This window comes from Solanum tuberosum, unplaced genomic scaffold, assembly GCF_000226075.1.
Source record: "Solanum tuberosum cultivar DM 1-3 516 R44 unplaced genomic scaffold, SolTub_3.0 scf00010, whole genome shotgun sequence".
Taxonomy (NCBI): Eukaryota; Viridiplantae; Streptophyta; class Magnoliopsida; order Solanales; family Solanaceae; genus Solanum; species Solanum tuberosum.
Genome location: NW_006238936.1, coordinates 65,911 through 87,027, shown reverse-complemented (window position 1 = coordinate 87,027; position 21,117 = coordinate 65,911). Strand labels below are relative to the sequence as shown.

Sequence of the window (21,117 nt, the reverse complement as noted above, 5' to 3'; positions counted from 1 at the left end):
TGAAAAATGTTTTCTTTTCCATTCATGTGTATTGGTCTCAAATCTTTTTGCTTCCTAAGAAATTAGTTCAGGCTATTGAAAAAATTTGTAGAACTTTTCTCTAGACAGGAGGAGTGGAGGCTTCAAAGAAAGCTTTGCTAAGCTGGGACAAACTTTGTATGCCTAAGACTGCAGGTGGAGTAAACTTTCTCAATATTTCTGCTTGGAACAAGGTTGCTCTTTGCAAACTCTTGTGGAATCTTAGCCATAAAAAGGATAAGTTATAGGTTAAATGGATTCACATGTATTATGTAAAGGGCAGAACTCTATGGGAGGCCAATACAAAATAAGCATCTTGGCTTATCAAGAAAATCTGTAAAGCGATAGAGTACGTGGAAGTTGCTGGTTACACATAAGATCAATTCCAAAGATTACACTATTTCTTTGTAAAAAAGATGTATCAATTGGTGCAAGAAGTGTTTTCAATACCCTTTCTGCCCCGAAATGGTTGTTCATTGTGATGTTGGTTGCTCATGGAAAGTTGTACATGAAGGATATGATGATTCATTGGGGAATACGTGTTAATCCAGTATTCCATATGTGTGAATTGGAGAATGAGTCTATTTCACACCCTTTCTTTCAGTGCTTTACTTCAGCATTAGTGTGGAACAAGCTACTACAATGGCTAGGACAGAGACGACAAACAAAAGCATGTGAAGAAGAACTTACATTGGAAGTGAATCATTATAATGGGAATAGTGTTGCAACAACAATTTATAGAATTGACTTAATAGGCCGCATCTATTATATGTGGCAAGAGAGGAACCAAATTGTTTTTCAAGGCAAAAGAAGAGAAATATCAGTCCTTGGGAAGAGAATAATTCAAGACGTATATTTCATTGTCTCAAAGTGAAATTAACTAAATACTTGACGATGTTGAACTACTATCCAAGCTAAAGTAGTCGATAGATGGTTAGGAGATGAAAGGTTATTAGTTGTGTTCGATCTAGTCGGAGTAGTTCTTTCTGTTTTTTTTTTGAGCTGTAAACTACTCTTTGGTAATAAAATGCTTACTTATCAAAAAAAAAAAAATTTAGTTTATTAGGGTCAATTATTTTATACTAGCGTAAAACAAAGTTAAGCAAAAACCAAAACTTAAACCACATGAATAAGAAAACATAATCAAGATGGGACTCAAAAACCGAACTATCAATAGCTAAAACTAAGTTTTCAATAAGAAAAACTTGAATAACAGGAGAGAAAAAATATTTAATATTTTGTAACTTGCTATTTAAGATCGTTGAAATATCTTATAACTTACTATTCAAAAATCAAAATACTAAAACAAATTTAGTTTCAATAGAAATAACATAATAAGTTTCGGAGTTAGAACTTTGGGTGTTAATAACTTGTTGACTTAAATTTAGTCATTTCCAGACCCGCGAGAAAAGTTGTATGTTTCATTTTTTTTAAAAATTAATATATAAATATGTTTTACTACATAAATTTATTCGATACTTTTTGATATTTTTTAAATTTATTTTTTAACATAAAAAATCTACTTAATTATTTAGTACAGTTATAGATTTATACAAAAACAATTTCAAATTTATTCAAAGAAATTTAATATGAGATTCGATTTGATCGGTTAAGTCGATCTTTTTAAAAATCATTAACACCTCTAGTGATTAACTTACTAGTCTTAATTGCTACCTTATATTCTTCTTATTTATTTTTTTAAAATCAGGAGTAGGGAAAAGAAAAGTTAGAAAGGGAATTAAGTGTGAAAAATCAAATCTCACCAACAAAATAAAAATTTAAATCAACCAAAGAACTATTAAGATTTTATTTACCTTATATAGTTTCAGAATAGAGTTCATTTTTGTGGAGTCATTCTTTTTCTCTTTTACCCACCATCCAAAAAATATTAAAATAAAAATTTAAAACTTTTATTGTCTATTAAATTCATAATTCTTTTTGTAGTTGATGCATATACCTCTAGTTTTTTAAAATTAAAATTTCACCAAGTGTAAAACTTTATTCATACTCCAAAGGTACATTCCCCATTAAATGCCTTTAAAAAATCAGTCAACATTATACCCTACAACTAACTCTCAATTCACCTCTTGTCATATAAAAATCCCAACTTGCATTCTTCTTTCCTTATCTCATTTACTCCAATTTTCCTTACAATTTCCAATGAATAAAACCTCATTTACTTCCAATTTTCCTTACAATTTCCAATGAATAAAACCTCATTTACTCCAATTTTCCTTACAAATTTCCAATGAATAAAACCTCATTTACTCCAATTTTCCTTACAAATTTCCAATGAATAAAACCTCATTTACTCCAATTTTCCTTACAAATTTCCAATGAATAAAACCTCATTTACTCCAATTTTCCTTACAATTTCCAATGAATAAAACCTCATTTACTCCATTTTCCCTTCAAATGCAATTATAAAAACCTATTGGGGTCAAAATGTAAACACACAAATAAAAGAAGGAAACAAAGGAGAGAAAAGAGCTCAATGGCTTCTTGAGTCGAGCCAAGCCGAACGAAACGGCGCTGGTCAAACAAACTGAAACGGTAGAGTGGCAAGGAAGAGCAATTAAATGATTTAACGAAGGGTAAATGAGGAAATCAAGTGAAATTTAAACGATGACGGAAGCAACATTAACGGCGATAATTGGCGTTTAGCCTGTTATACATCTTTTGTGTGGATAGTAAACGGAATCTTTTTTGGAAGTACGGTGGGTCCCAATTTATAAACGAAACACAGTTTCTCGCCGCTTCCTCTTTTTATGTGTAATTTTTAAATATAATTAATAGAAAAGTATTTTTATATATGACTAATGTAGACGGAAAATATGGAAGAAAAATATCTCGTAAAGTAAGGGTGGCACGGTAATGATATTATGGTTATAAAAATTTTGATTCGATAATTTTTAGTTTTTGGTTTTCTAAAAAATATGATAGTATTATTATATTACATTAACTTGATATAAGATGGTATTTTTAAGTTTAGTTTTGTGTTTTACGGTACACAAAATGGTAACATATATTCGTATAGTTGAAAATTATGATTTCAACTTTTCAAAAATATTTCATTTTTATCATACTAACACATTTTACACATAGAAATATTCAAAAGAAAATATAATATTTTTTATTAATCAATCGTACAAATAAGATATTTCAATCAAGATAGAGTAGTTAAAATTTCAATATACGTCTATATGACTATTTTGTAATAATACTAATTTATATATTTATTAGTATTATAATGATATACATAATAATATACTTTGATACGATATTCTTTCAATAAATATCGAATACATATCATATATTAAACAAATTTAAAATGCATGTCAAAATTGTATCAAATATCGTAATAATAAAACAACAATTTAAAATTTTAGTTCAATATAATAACGCAATATCTATCATACCATATCCACACCTGTTGTAAAATAGTTAAGTAGGAGGAAAAAAAAGGAATTGCTCCAATAAAGTACGAGGAAAAAAAAGAATGTTATAGCACAAAGGAATTAGCGTGTAAATCTGAATGATTAAAAGATTCGTTTTGTTCAATAATAAAAGTTAAAATCGATTAAAGATTACATCTTTAGTGACTAAAGTCCTCCCTTGTGTTAAAATTACACTCTTTTTAAATACCTATTTATTAATTAATTTTATTTTAAAATTTTGAATTTGACTGTTCATACTTTTATTTTATGATAAGATCAATATTAAAAGAAAACAACATTTTAAAGATAAAAGTTAATATAAAAACACAAGTAAAATAAAATAGATGGAATAAGATGTTAAATTATTGGATGAGGTTACTTTCATTAATTGTAATTGGTTTGTGTTTGAAGTTTCTCATTTATTAGTTTTTTAATGTTAAGTTGATGGAATAGATTATTTTTTTACAAGCATATTATGAGTACTAATAGTGGATTCAAATAATTAGACAATATTTTGAATATTAAAAATTGATAATCAAACTAATAATAGTATTGTTTTATAACCATCGGAGAAAGTAGAAAGTGATATAGTAAGGAATTCTTAGGTTTATTTTTATGTCCATTATATTAAAAATAAATTTTAATTTTAATTTATCTATTTTAATATGTTACAAAATATTTTTTTTATTTTATATTTAAATTGATTACTTATCCTCTGAATCATTTTAGTTATCGTGCTTCGTAAAAATAATTGATCTAAAATAATAATTATTTTAGAAATTAAAATATAATTAATTATTTATTCTCATTTTTATTCATACTCACTGTGTGAAAAGAGATTAATAATCTGATGAAAAGGATAGTGAAATTAAATTGAGATCGAAGTGGATAAAAAAAAGTTCCAGTCAAATCACTCTTTTAGTTAATGTTTGCTTAAAGACGGGAAAAAGAAAATATAACAGTTTAAGTAATTAAATTGAATGAAATAATAAAATATACACTTTATATTAATTATTAATTTTTTCAAGGGAGGGCGAAGAAAACTTAACAACTTTAGAATGTTGTGAAGGAAAATTAACGACTTTCATCTATAAGTGAGATAAGTTATTTTGATGCAAAATATTTTTCTTAAAATAGAGTTTTAGGTAATCAAACACAAAAGTAACTTTTGCTAAAATAAAACATTTTGCATGGAAAATATCTTTTAGCATGTCAAACGTTTTTTTTTTAAAAAAAGATCTCTTCGAAGGGACTACTGACTGATATAATCCATGTGCACCTCCCTCTAGTACATTTTATTTTCTTTTTTATTTTCTTATTCTCCTCTACATATTTTTATAGTCACCTATCATCTTTTATTTTATTTTTTTACTTTTAGTTTGCCAATTGGAAGGAGGAATTTTTTTTGGTTGTTGGGTTGAGAACAAGTTATCTCAGTATTAATTTAATGTATAAATCTCTATAATATAATTATCTAGAGATAAATTATCTTAGAATAAATTATCCATCATGTATATGGAATAATTTGTTTCATCACTATGCTATAAATAATGGGATAAATAAGCCTATGACTATCTAATACTTCCAATTAAATACAAGATAAAATGATCCTGCATTTTATTTTAAGATTATTATACTTTATACCTCATATTCATAACGACTCCTAATTTTTTAAAGTGAAAAATGATGTAATGGGCATGTCAAAATTATTTGTACTTGAAAAAGCTTGATTAAAACTGTAGTATTTATTTTCATGTATTATTTCGTCATGGTGTATCTCACTAAATATACATGATCATTATATTCCTACTTCCACAAGATTAAGGGAGACAATATTGATACGTTTATTACATCAATATTAATTTACGTGTACATTTGAAGTAATATGATAATAATGAAGTCACACAAATAATTGATATAGACGTAACTAATTCCTTCTTTTGGAAACTCAAAATGGTTAAGTTTCTGTCTATAATAATAAATATTTATTACCAACAAGTTCGTTATAAAATTATGATCACTTTATGATGAAAAATTCATTGGTATGGACAAAGTTTATGCAAATTCTTTTTTTTTTATAGAAAAATTTGTGTGACACTTAAATTTGTGACAGATCTTTCGTCAATTTTTTTTTTTTTTTTAGTAATATATGCATGAAGGCTCAATAGGCGATTCAAAACCTGTAGTACTATGATTTGAATTATGACTTCTTCGTGGCCACTAACATATCCCTTTGAAGACAACTACTTAAACCCTTTAGATGACACTGTTTTTAGATGCTTGACCAAACATGCTTTTAGAAGGCGCGAAAAATGACTTTCCTCACCTATAAACTAAACTCAAATTGGATTTTAAAGTATTGGGCCAGGAGACATGATATGTGGGCATTTGGTATGTGATGATGGGTTGTTTCTATTTGGACCATTATATTTATTGAGGTTATGAGTTCAAACAAAATGGCAACAATTTTAGGTATAGTAAGGTGTAGGGACCATGAATTTGGAGTCTTATAAAGTGATTTGACTCATTTGAATTTATAGTACATTTGATAATTGTGGACATTTCCCCTAAATTATATAGGATACTTGTGTTTGTGCTACTTTTGAGTAATAACACACCACTCCTATAAACAATTCTTATTATCATTTTAAAAGTTTATGTGATAAAACTAAAACTAGGTCTAGGTGAACATGGTATTGAGATTTGAGCATGCATTTAGGGTGTTAATGGTCATTTTATTGGTCAAAGTTAAAGTCTTGATGTCATAATTAAAAGTTTGATTACTGACACTTGAAACAAAACTCGCTCTTTGGAAAACAACATTTGTCTAAGTAAACAACAAGACAGACAACAACTCTGAATAAAAAGACAATTAAGAAAAGAACCCTAAAAAAAGGGGGAATGCAATATTCATGTGAAGTAGAGTCTTGAGGAAGGCATGAACACAAAAAAGCAAAGCAAAAATAATAAAATGAAAAAGTTAAAAAAAGAAGGAATAATGATGATTACCAACATGAATATACACAATGCATGTGAGAGAGGATATGTCCATTTGACTAAACAAAGAATTAGATAGTACTTAGTTTCATGTGACAAAGCAATCATGAAGAAGATTACCCAAAGTTTCATTTTTTTCGGATATACATTCACATTTCTTTAATAGTAAGTATATACTCCCTCTGTAATATTTTACTTGTTCAGTTTAAAAAATTAAAAAATAATTTATTTTTATATATTCAAAGGGTGATATGATAAATTATCGTTTTATTTGTTGCTTCTTAAGTGAGGCAAGTCAATACTGAATAAGTAAAAACAAACGGAGAAACTATAGTATTTGGGGAGCCCACCTCTTAATTATTTCATATTGATATTTGTACAAGTACTTGTTGAGCGTGATAGGTAACTAACATTTGAAGAAATAAAAGAGTAGTAAACACATACTTATGAATTATGACTTTGAAGGAGGATTATAGTATATGAGTTTTATTAAAAGGTATGATCCTTTTAAAATAATTTTGGAGAAAATTTTGCATGTCGATTAATTTTTTAAATTGAATTTTTGGAGAATTTCTATTAATATGTGTCATCAATGTCTACATTTAAATTGTTTTATGTTGTTTGATTTTCGGAAAACATAGTAAAAGCTTCACTTTTTTTTACATTTCAAACCTAAATGGGCCATTATTAATCAATGAGAAACAAAACAACAAACAAAGAAAATAAAAGAAATTTATTTTGGGCCCAATTGCAAAGGTTAGAATGTTGTGACATTTAAATTGATGGGCCAAGTCCAATTAAAGGTTACAAAATGGTCATTGTCACAAACACATTTTCGAACTATCCTTCGTTTGGCTGGGAACAAGTTATCTCGAAATAAGTTATCTTGGAATAAGTTATTCCGCCATGTAAATGCTATAATTTATTCCATCACTAAGGTATAATGGTGGGGCAAATAATCGCAGGACGGCCTAATACCTCCAACCAAACGCAGGATAAAATAATACTGCAGTTTTATTCCCTAAGATTATTATACCTTATACCTTATGCCAAACGACTGCCAGAAGAACACTAACTATAAAATAACAAAAGGTATTAATTAGTGTCATTTTTAAGTCTTTGGGGGAGTTAAAACCTTTTTCTATTATAGTAGTTTCTTTTTCCTTTTCCCAAAAGCTTTTAATTATTCTATAGGGTTAAACACTGGAAAATTCTCTTTCTATATATATATATATATATATATATATATATATATTATAGACATAGGTAGTCTAAGAGATTTTCCTTCATTCAGTTTTAGTAGGCTAGGTATTCTAATTTCTAATGTTAATTACTGATATAAATGGAAATGATTAACCTCATAATATATAATCAATTCAAATAAATAAACAATACTTATTAATTAATATCAGTTTCTATAGCTTAGACTTTAAACTACTATATAAAATTCATTAAAATTCAGAATTCTTGTTAGTTATTTGGCATCAAGACAAATGAGATGACAATGAGTGAGATTACCAACATGGGTAATGTAGTGATGGAATTGCTTCATTCTTAATCAGCGCTTTTAGGTTCGAACCCTAGGTATATGGAGAAAATCTTATTGGGAGCACCACCCCGAATGAGTCCTATAGTTAGTGATTTGAATTTAATTGGTGCTCCAATGCAGACTTCACACACACTGCTGGGTGGAAAACAAAACGAGTGAAATTATTGGCATCATGAGCTTAATTTGATCACTTTTATAGTAAAAGGTATATAGATTATTGGTATCATGATCTCGCACTTTATATAGTGGGAAGAAGATAGACGTGAGATCGATGCATATTGAAACGTGAACAAATCAACTTAGGGGGTACTGGATATTGTCTTAGCATGTACACAGTGCTATTTTATCGATTAACGTTGTAAAGCATCCATATTGCAACATGAAACATATATAAATTAAACCCAAACACTACTTTCTTCTCTTATAATAAAACATACAAAATAACAAAAAGATACAAAGATAAAGTCGATTTTTCTATATATAGTACGTATATATATATATATATATCCTCAACTTTCTATTTCAGACTTCCATACCACAAGTATACCTAGTCATGTAATAGTGCGTTTCACGTACTAAATCCAACCTTAAAATGTTGGAAATTATTTGTTACATTCCAAAATTATCTTCTTACACTTTGTATACATATATCTAAAAGATATATAGCACTAAAGCGTAAGAAGATAATATTAGATGGAGTACTACATATATATTATTATTTTATTTTGTAGATTCTATATCTCGTTGATACATAAAACATCAGATGAGGTGAAGCTTTTTTGAACTTCCAGTGCTAGATCTTCCACACTAAGTTGGCACTCCAGTCCTATCTGCATTGCAAAATAATCAACACAAGGAAAATATTAGAGTTTAAAGAAGTGTGTGTAGGGTGAAGAAAATGTAATAAAGTATATGAAAGTGTGCCGTCTTTTAATGATTTAAGTTTATAGATGACATAATTACACACTATAATATGATATATATATTAAAGCAAGTAAAGATCATGCATGTGTTTCAGTCTCACCACCTCTACTATTATATCAAAAATAATTTTCGCATAAAATTGAATCAAGCTTGCACGTAATTAAAGGCATGTGATAATGATCTTAAACTTATAGATGAGATGATTACATACTTCAACTCCAAATTAATGATCACGATCACATATGGAATATATTTATAACACCAATATAATTTGCAGAATCCAAATATACTTAATTGATGAATCCGAATCATATTCTCTTCCTCACTTTCATATTAGTCAATTAATGCATATGAAAGTCAAGATGTAAGATTGCGGTTATAGTCAACTTGATCACAATAGTTTTTAAGAAAATGTATAGCTCATACTTCTAATACTATCTTTATTTCTTTGTGACTTCATCAATTTTGTTCCTCTCACACACTACAATCTTACAAAATTTTATGATTATTCAAAAGAATTGACACTACCAACAAGTATATTAGTATATTGTGCAAAGAAAAATTCTGAGACTAAGAGGTAGTTATTGTTTTTGTTAATTTCAAAATTAGAAATGATTAAAGGGATATATGATGATCACCTTGATGACAAAGGAGTATAGAACAGTATCCTGCATGGTACTGATGTTGAGATGAAGAATCTCAAAAGAAAGTTTCTCTAACACATTGATTATCTTCACAATTTGACCCGGAATCCTCTTTGAAATTGTTCTCAACATGACATTTGATCCACATATTTTTGCTTCAACATCAGCCACTGGAGAATTACAACATGCTCCAAGTTCCTTGAAGTTATTATGAGTAATAAATGGAGTACTTTCAGGTGTAGGACTTAGTTGCAATGGCCTTGGAGTACTAGGACCAGGGCTAGGGCTTAGGCTCTTTCGTCGCTTTTTCGCCTCAAGAGATTGAAGAACAAGGTGTAATTCCTTGATGAATTCAATCACTCCTGCTATTATTGATGCTTGATCACCCTTCAAGTTCAATTACAAAGATTAGAACAAGAAAAAGAAGAATTAAACACCAAATTAAAAGGAAAAATTAAACCCTAAATATGGTACTTATTCAATACTTGAAACCAACACACCTTTTGGTATTTCTAATTCCTCCAATATATAGACTATCCATTGCATCTATATGAATTGAGCTCAAGTCATATGCTAACAATATAAAGAATCTTTATATTATCGATCAACACAATTTAACCAGTTATAACAAGTTATTGCCCTATTTATAACCAAATTATTGTGCTTGACATACAATGATATAGAATTACAAGTTGTCATAGGTAATCATACACTCAAATCGATCGAGATTATGATCACTCCAATATGTACGTATATTTATAATTTCACATCTAAATACCTACCAAAATTCAAAATATAATTATCACAAACAGTAATAACTAACGAAGCGTTTCAACAAAAATCCAAAGGAAAAGGTGATGAATATCCCGAGGCGGAGTCAGGTAGGGTTAAGGAGATTCATTCGAACCGTCTTCAATGAAAAATTATAATTGTTTATACTTGGTTAAATTATTATTTTTTATTTACATATAGTGGATACTGAATCCCTTTTGGATTCTTCATGTATTTACTTCTTTAAATTTTATATCTCTTATTGAAAATTCTGACTCCGACACTGGCTAGATGATTATACCGACTCAAAAGAATGAAAAAATTCAGAAAATTTAGAAGAAGAAGTACCCTTTTGATGTAGAAACAAGGAGTTAAGGAACGCAAAACCTTGAGATTTTCATTCATTTGTCTTCTCCTGTTTCTCTCCACTGCTATGTGAGACATGATACTTTTTTTTTCTTCTTAAAAAAAAAACAAACCTAAATTGCAAGTTTTTGTGTTCTTATTACATCTTTTTTTGTCTCTCAAAGAGCTTTATATATATATATAGTGACATAAGAAAAATGTAAAAGAATAACTAGTTGTAGTGTGGGATATACCTAACTATCAGTCTATATTTTTTTCGTATTAAATGCTATGTGTTGTTCTCCCGTGACTGTTAATTTATTTTCACACGCAGTCTTTTATATATGAGACACAACAAATATAATTACATAAATAAACGTAACATATATTATGTGTGTATGTATATATGTTTGTGGACAATATACAATATATATTATAGGTCTCACGTTTATTACCATATGGACATTTACGTTCCCAGCGTGAGATAATAGTATATAACAAGTAGTAATTTCTTATTTATTTATTTATTGTCATGCATGTAGAAGAGCTGCTCTTAATTTCTTTTGCTTCTTACTTCATGGTTCGTGCATGCACTCTAAATTCTGCATACATTTCACCACCTTCTTATTATGATAATTTATTTTTTATATTTTTTATTTTCTCAATTTTTAAGTCAACTTGATTTTTAACAACTTTTACCCACAGATATATATGTTTCTATATTATAAAAAATTGCTTTTCTTTAATGTTAAATCCAGGATGACCGGCCACCTTATCTTTTGTGTGATAGTAAATAGGTGAGGGGTTGGAATAGTGTAGCACAAGAGGTGTGTAATCGATTAGTCATCTAATAAAGATCAATAAAGTAATTGTCTATAGTAAGTGGAACTGGTTGCGCTATTGGAAAAATTACTATAATATTAATTCACTAACAACGATCATAATATACTTAATAAAATTTTACAAGTGAAGTTTGAGAAGCGTAGGGTGTACGCAGATTTTATCATTACCCCGTGGAGGTAGCGATACTATTTCCGAAGGATATCCGACTCAAGTACAACAAATTATAAATATGAAATGAAAAAATGATAGTGAAGAAAATATAACAACTAATACGAAAACAGTAACAATAAAAGAATAGTGCAATAATTGAAATTATATATTTAAACAACATATGATGAAAAAAAAATCAAAAGCAAGACATCACTACAAGACTAAAACTATACTGATTCTACTCTAATCCACGCTATCCATACCCTTTTATCAAAGGTCATGTCCTCGTTAAGCTGAAGTTGTGTGCATGTCCTGTTTAAACACCTCTCCTCAATACTTTTTTGGCCTACATCTACCTCTCCTGATATGCACTATATTCAACCTCTCGCACCTCTTCATTGGAGCATCTATGCATCTTCTCTTATCCACAACGCCATTCCCACCTTTGCTCAAATATACTCATTCCTAATCTTATTGCTCTTAGTGTTCCCACATCATATCAACATCCTCATTTCTGCAACTTGCATTTTCTTAACATGGAGTTCTTGATTGACTAATACTAGATATGTCCCATACAACAAAATAGGTCCAACCTTCTTGTCACACAAGACTCCATAGGCAAGACTTCACTTTATTCACGTCGCACAAATACAATGTGTCAAATCGTCATCGATACTTTCCTGAATTAAAGACCTAAGATACTTGAAGTTGTTTCTCTTGGGGATATTCTATGAGTCAAGCCTCACTTTCATTTCTACCTCATGCATTGCATCGCTAAATTTGCACTCTAAATATTTTGTTTTGGTCCCTGGTGCAAGCCTATCTCCACTGGAAAGTGCTTTGAGTCTTCTCCCACCATTCTAACTCGAGTCTTGACTCCATCATTTATGTCCTCTAGTCACTGTTATACCTTTAGCGTACATGCATCTCTAGAAGAATTTTCTTAGGCTTTGTCATTGGCCTTTTCAAGGTCAACGAGCATCATATATAAGTCCCTCTTCCGTTCTCTATATATATCCACAATTATCCACTTAAGATAAATGACTTTTGTAGTAGAATACCCTAGCATGAATCCAAATTGATTTTTCTAAATGGTAACCACCTTTCCTACTCTCATCTCCATCATGTTTCCAGACTTTAATTTCTGGATTAGCAACTTGATATCCTTGTAATTATTATAGTTGTTTATCATAAAAGATTTTAAAAAATTATCTCTACTTCTAAATTCAAATATATATTTAATTTTTTTTTTTTTTAATATCTGAAAAATGATAAATTAAAGTAAGAGTTCATTTAGAACTCTTCTATTGTGGATTTTGTTTTTAAACTGATGATTTTTTTTATTTTGAAAATCTAATTTATTTTCAAATTTAAATACTCTTAATCAGCTTTTAGTTCAATTTTTTTATTATAATATTTATTAGCTATGTTTTAATATTGCCAAGTTGCTTGCCACTAATTGGCTTAACCATGTTGTAAACTACTCTCCGTTATTTATATATATATATATATATATATAGTCACGACCCAGACCGTCGTGATTGACACCCACACTCAAACTGTTAGCATACCGGAACGTGGTACTCGATCCAATATTTATGCCGGAACGTGGCAACCAATCCCATGTTTATGCCGAAACGTGGCAATCGATCCCATGTTAATGCCGGAACGTGGCAACCGATCAATTCAAAAAACCACAATCACAATGTATATTCTCAAAATCATACAACAAGAGGTGATTCATGGCATACAATTATTCAATTATCCTCATTTACGATTAGGGTTATCAATAATGCAACATTCGCATACATACATGCATTATAATGAGCAATTACAACCATATATCACACCAACATGAAATCACAACCATCACCTACCTCGAATCCAAGCTTGAATCCCCTAAGGCACTTGAATCTTCCCTTTCCGGATTCTTCCCGCTTGTTCGTGGTCTAAAAACATACAATTAACGCAAGGATCAATAAACGAGGCCTAATTACCTGGATCATAATAAATAATATCAACCCTAGGTCAAACCTTGATCCCCATACCCAGATTATGGTTTTTTCTACCATTAACTTCAGATCAAAACCTTTCCCCAATGATAATTACCCAAGAAACTATGTTCTACGGATCGAAAAATGGATTCGGGGAGTTAAAACCTTACCTTTAGCCTCAAGAATGGTGAAAAACGGTCAAGAACTCGTCTGGGGTCGTTCCTTAGCTCTCAAAGTCGAAAAGTGCAGAATAAAGATATTTTTGGGGTTTATTTCCGACTTTAAGTCGCGTATGTCTCGCCACAGTGGTCTCACCCCGCTACAGCGGCAGAAATCCCGCTATAGCGGCTTGCACGAAACAATGAGCAATTTTAATAATTCCAATACCCCCATTTCACAACACACCTTCATCCCACGACACTAAGAAAATACACGTTCACGCTAAGATCAATTCTAGGAGTTCTATTCACCCGAATTCAATTTCGTAAAGTCATACGGGTTCCTTAATGTCTTAGCTATCTACTCATGTGATCAAAATCATAATTAGATCTCCCATTTGTTACCATATTTCTCTAGACCTCACTGACTCCGATTTCATCCACATCTAGACTAGGTTGGGAAATTTCAAGATACTACCAAAAAGTTTTTCGGCCCAAATTTTTTCCCCGTTAGCTTTTCCATAACGACGGAATCAGGTCGTTACAATAGATACCAATTTACCCATCACTCGTCCCCGAGTAATAAACTAGGAAAAATAGGCTAAAGTAAGGGTATAGTAGTATCTGAATCGTCGAATTACTGAGGATACTTGTCTCGCATGCCCTTCTTACCAAATCTCATTACCCCCTAAGGGTTTCATATCTCCCAAACCTCAAACCAACCAATTGAATATCTACACATCCTTCATTACAATGCCTCAATGAAGTCATCTCAATACTCGAGTGATAAATATTATTGTATGTAAACTTAACTAACAACAAAAATGATTCCCAACAACCACCAAAGTTGATCGTACACACGTCTATAACATGTTATCAAGGACTTTGACACAACATCAGGACGAATCCTTTCTCACATAATAAATTTCCATGAACTTAAGTTACAAAATTTGATCTTTAGACACCAGATACTCATCGAGGGATATGTCCAAACATACAACCCTCCAACCATACTATCGAATGATAGATTTAGCAATTATGATTGTAGATTACCCTTAAGAACAGTAGAATTGGACCCAATGATCCCCGCATTCATCCACACACAATTAATACATGACCTCGACGAATAGACGAATATTAAGATTGCCAGACCACCACAAATACGCATGGTAGCTCTTCTATAAATTCTCATAAACAAAGTGGTACATGTAGAACCACTAAGGTACTTTATAAACTCCAAGACAACACCAATTATGTCATTCGAAATAACCAAATCTTTCTAATCTTCCCACTCAACCAAGAGAACGTCGCAGGATTTGGTACCCCTGATCCACCACTAGGGATCCACCCACAAAAGTAAAAACACATGAGAGCATAACTAGTGAATCATACTCACAATACTAACAACTAACACTCCGACTATTTACCTTATTATAACCCAACACTTTTTAAATGAAACCTTTCTTAGGTACTTAACAATCAATAGTAATAGACTTTACAACTCAACCCAGGTGTAAGTCCCTTTAAATGATCAATACTGGGTACAATTGATCATATCTCATCTTGCCAATTCATACATTGACAAAATACATCACCACGAATGTAGACTCACAATGAAAAATCTGAATTGTAATTTCCACCATATAACATAATCCCTTTCTCTATCAACATTAGCTTGTACCTTGAAGATTTTTATGAATTCATGGATCTCCGTTTATCTTTGATCGCATCTCCATCGATCTTACCATATATTTTCGCTAAAATTTCAATCATACGCATTACTAGACTCAAAAACAAAACCAAGCACTTGTCATCACACTCAAGCTAATGTCTGCACACTCATTTCTCAAGTTTTTTTTGATAGTTTTTGACCAACCTGATGGATCTGTGACACTATTACCATAGCCACAACAAAACGAATGAAATCACGCGTCTCTGAACCCAAATATCCACCCCTCTAAAGATATCTCTTTAGCCTTTGTAATCAATAAAATATTCTTGCTCTTGCCTCTCTCTAAAGGTTGTACTACATCCCACTATTTTTCTTCTTCATTATAACTCTAGCTATTTAACATTCTATTTGAGTGGTGTCCTACCATCTCTTATAATTTTCCATACAACCACGTTACTCACCAAATATTAGAAAACCACAACCTTAAATATTCGCAAGTCGTAATTACTATACACAAATTCGCTTAACCAACAACTTTATTATATAGTTGCATCCCGTCACAATCCATCACGAACTCTTATTATCATTACGCTCAGTCAACCTTGACTATTACTACGAAGCCAACCTTTCATCCACACGACACCTCAAATTCAGGTATACTCATCAAATTCAAAGGACTACCCCAATTTATACACACTTTCTTACTAAAATACTTCAATTTTCTTCACCCAAGTATACTCAATGGGATTTTCTTTATCCATAAGCTTGTCATTCTGGTATTGATCCACTCCTTTATGGCTTCAGATAAAATCACCAGTCTTCATACTACCCTCATTCTTCTTAACAAACAAGACAGGAGCACCCCACGGGGAAGCACTAGGATGGATGAAACATTTATCAAAATTCCCTTGGATTCGAGCCTTAAGCTCTATTAATTCTGCCGGAGCTATACAATACGGAGGGATGGAAATGGGGTGAATGCCAATTTCCAAGTCAATGCAGAAATCTAATTCTCTATCCGGAGGCATACCAGGCAGATCCGTAGGAAACACTTCCTTAAACCCAGACACCACAAGAACAGACTCAATAGAGGAAGACTCAACCTCAACACCCCGAACATGAACCAAATAAGCCAAACAACCCTGCCCTACCAGTTTCCTAGCCCGAATGAAGGATATGATCTTAGCTAGCTTAGGCTTGTACACCCCTTCCCACTCTAATCTTTCCTTTCCGGAGATCTCTATAGTTACCGACTTAGTATTACAATTTTAGCCCGGTATAATAGGGGGACAACCAAGTCATGCCTAAGATTATATCAAGTCAGTCATATCCAGCAACCAAATCAACCCAAGTCTGAAAATCCATAAACACAACAAGAAAAACACGACATACAAGGGTAACTATGATTGACTCTTCAACTGGAGTAAAAACATGGATGGGGGCATCAAGTATATCACAAACCACATCAAATCCCAAGGCAATTGAACTAACATGTACGAATAAGTAGAACTCAAATCACACAAAACAATAACCATCCGAGCACATACAAGAGTAGCACTGGTGACCATGGCATCACACCTCAAACTCGGTTTTGCCCGGAAAAGCATATAACTGAGCCTTGTCTTCTTGACGGGAAACCTCCTTGCCTGGATGCACTACTCCTCTACTTGCATTACCATTTCCCCGGCCTCCACGGCCTCGCTGATTTCCTCATCATATGCCCAAGTTCTCCAAAATTTTAACACACCGTATAACTTATATTCGATTGTTGAACACTGATCTAGATCGCGGGGGTTAGTTCGGGTACGATTCGGGGTCCATAATTATGACTAGGGGAAAATATGGGAGACAGGGCTGAGATTCTGTCTCGTCCTATCCTGCTCTAGCGGGAAAAATCCCGCACTGGCGGTCTCGCCGTGGCGGCGAAAACTCGCCCCAGCGGCCCTGAAGGAAACAGAACCCCTGCCAACAATTTCTGGGGTTCATTTCTTTTCTATATTTCCCTTAGATTCCCCGGCTATAACTAGGCATTTAAGAAAATCCCTTTAGCTAGAACAATCATTGTCTACCCCCGGTCAACCCAACGAAGTACACACTTTAGAATCTTTTTACATCGTTTCAACACTACCACACACATATCCCTAGGATATACCCAGACTTGCACACGGTTATCAGTTGGTCGCAACGCACGTCCAGATTCCTCATTTACGAACCACATCGTAGTTTATATAGATCCTTGCACCTAATATCGTGATGACTTTCTTTTCACAACAAGTTTCACGACACTCAAGCAGTTACAACTTGCGGACAAGTCCAAATTCTTTAATTAGTTCATTCCATAGACGACTGTTACTGATCATCTATGCCTTATATGGCTCCTAAGGCCAGATACCAATTAGAACCTTCTCAGTTCCAATTAACTTTCTTGTGTCCCCTCAGTCGGGACTATGACGTCTAGTTCACTTCGTTGAGATACCAATTGGACTCAACTCATGCCACAAGTGATAATAGTAGCTAGCGAGCCCCACAAAACTGCTAATTTCAATCATAGAACTTGGTCTAACCCAATTCTTAACCGCCTCAATCTTTAACTGATGGTAACCAGACCTTAAATTAACCTTAGAGAAAATCGATGCACCTTGTAATTGATTGAAAAGGTCATCTATCCGAGGCAATGGATACTTGTTCTGAATGGTGACCCTATTCAACTGTTGGTAGTCTATACACATCCGCTCTTGCTAGTGATGGTGTTACCACTTTTGTTGCTCTAGTTCGGACCATAGAGTAAAGGAGGAAAGATACCAATTTGTATCACCCAGATACTAATTAGGTTCAAGTCATAGCACGAAGGAGTAGAAAGAAGTGAGTTTTTCCTAAAGTCCTATAGCCTCTCGAAGAAAAGTACGGACGTCATTGTACCATTCCGAAAGACTTTACTAGACTCGTTTTGGTACAATGAGGTTAACGAACCTAGGGCTATGATACCAACTTTGTCACGACCCAGACCGTCGTTATTGGCACACACATTTGAAACTGTTAGCATATCGGAACGTGGTACCCGATCCAATGTTTATGCCGGAACGTGGCAATCGATCCCATGTTTATGCCGGAACGTGACAACCGATCCATTCAACAAACCACAATCACAATCACAATCACAATGTATATTCTCAAAATCATACAACAAGAGGTGATTCATGGCATACAATTATTCAATTTATCCTCATTTTACGATTAGGATGATCAATAATGCAACATTAGCATACATACATGCATTATAATGAGCAATTACAAACATAAATCACACCAACATGAAATCACAACCATCACCTACATTGAATCCAAGCTTGAATCCCCTAAGACACTTGAATCTTCCCTTTCCGAATTCTTCTCGCTTAGTTCGTAGGTCTAAAAAACATAACAATTAATGCAAGGATCAATTAAACAAGGCCTAATTACCTGGATCATAATAAATAATATCAACCCTAGGTCAAACCTTGATCCCCATACCCAGATTATGACATTTTTCACCATTAAATTCATATCAAAAGCTTTCCCAGTGATAATTACCCAAGAAACTACAATCTACGGATCAAAAAATGGATTTGGAGAGTTAAAACCTTACCTTTAGCCTCAAGAATGGTGAAAAATGGTCAAGAACTCGTTTGGGGTCGTTCCTTAGCTCTCAAAGTTGAAAAGTGCAGAATAAAGACGTTTTTAGGGTTTATTTCCAACTTTAAATCCGTTTGTCCCGCCACAGCGGTCTCACCCCGCTACAGCGTCCCCGCCTTGGCAGCAGAAATCTCGTTATAGCGGCTTGCACGGAACAATGAGCAATTTTAATAATTCCAATACCCTCATTTCACAACACACCTTCATCCCACGATACTCAGAAAATACCCGTTCACGCTAAGATCAATTGCAGGAGTTCTATTCACCTAAATTCAATTCCGTAAAGTCATATGGGTTCCTTAACGTCTTAGCTATCTATTCATGTGATCAAAATCATAAGTAGATCTCCCATTTGTTACCAAATTTCCCTAGACCTCGCTGACTCCGATTTCGTCCACATCTGGACAAGGTTGAGAAATTTCAAGATACTACCAAAAAGTTTTCCAGCCCAAAAAATTTTCTCGTTAGCTTTTCCACAACGACGGAATCAGGTCATTACATATATACTCCATTTCAAAAAGAATGACCTCCTTTCCTATTTAGTCTGTTTAAAAAAGAATGATCTCTTTCTTTTTTTGGTAACAAATTAATTTCAGCTTTCCACGTGACATGTTTAAGGCCACAAGATTAAAGAACAATTTTGTACATGTGACATAACTTTAATTTAGGACCACAGGATTAAAAAATCTTCTTTATTTTCTTAAACTCCGTGCCAAATCAAACTAGACCATTCTTTGTGAAAAGAAGGGAGTAATATTTTTTAATATATGAAAATGATAAATTTATGAAAAAGTAAGAATTATTTGGAACTCTTCTAATGTGGATTTTGTTTTTAAAGTTTAAACTGATGGTTTTTTTCCCTCTTTTAAAAAATCTAATTTCTTTTTAAATTCAAATACTCTTAATCTTTTAATTCAATTATATGTATAGAGAAAGATATTGTCGCGACCTGAGTGTAACACCCCGCTATTTGAAAGAGTTAAATTTAGAAAGAACCATTTTTGGAAAGAATGAAAAATCTGAAATTTGGCAAGTTATGTTAAGTATGAGTTTTTGGGTCAACTTTAAACGACCACAACTCCTAGCAAAGGATGATTTAGGTGTACTACTAGATACCGTAGAAACGATATTTGAATTATTTTTCCAAAGCCACCGAGTTTGCTTAATTTCGAGTTCGTATGAGGGAGATATTCTCATTTGAAGTCGGACCGTCTAGTTATGGAAAGTCAAAACCGGATTTTAGAAGGGTATTATGGTCTTTTCCATACCCAATTGATTTATTTCGTTTTTAGAAGTTTAATTGGGGTCTAAACTGAGTTAGTTCAGTTTATGCATTTACCAAATCATGCTAGGGTTTTTGGAGAAAGAACTCAAGAGAGAAAGGAGAAGAAAAGTTCAAGATTTGTCAAGTTCTGGAGATTTTGATTTCAGATTTCGCCAAGGATTCAATCCTACGAGGTATATGAGTTCACATAGAATTGAGTTTGTAAACCCAAGCGCCCAAGATGTTTATTTCAGCGTGAATTCATCCTAAAAAGGTTGAAAGTTTAATATTCTTGATGTGTGTTCTTGAATTTGCTTTAGTTCTTGAATTGGGTTGAGATTGAGGAGTTCTTCAAATCATTGCATCGATTTATAGAGTTGTTTTGAGTTAAATTCTTGTGTACATGTATTGGGTATATGAATCTAAAGGGAAATTGAGAAAAATAATCTAATTAAATCGAATTAAGATAAAAAAAATGAGTTGAAAAGTTCGTCAGGAGAAAAGCTGGCGCGGCGCACCCCTGATGCACTAGGGAGCCTTGGGCGGAGCGCCAACAGTGCGCTAGAAATGAGCCCCAGTAACTTACGGGCTGGAGCCCCGCGCCAGGAACGTGTCACGACCCGAGAGTACCCCCTAGTCGTAACATGGCGTATTCGACCCCGAAGGGGTCTTATACGAG

General features: G+C 32.5%; 1 protein-coding gene across 1 annotated transcript; it reads right to left on the bottom strand.

Moving 5' to 3' along the window:
* Positions 1 to 8,407: 8,407 nt before the first annotated feature.
* Positions 8,408 to 10,831, bottom strand: LOC102597136 (transcription factor MUTE). The gene is made up of 3 exons (XM_006339339.2): positions 10,689 to 10,831; positions 9,564 to 9,956; positions 8,408 to 8,831 (listed from the first exon to the last, which is right to left on the bottom strand). Exons 1-3 carry the CDS (start codon positions 10,782 to 10,784, stop codon positions 8,736 to 8,738), a joined length of 585 nt encoding a protein of 194 aa, XP_006339401.1. The 5' UTR covers positions 10,785 to 10,831; the 3' UTR covers positions 8,408 to 8,735.
* Between the last annotated feature and the right edge of the window lie 10,286 nt (positions 10,832 to 21,117).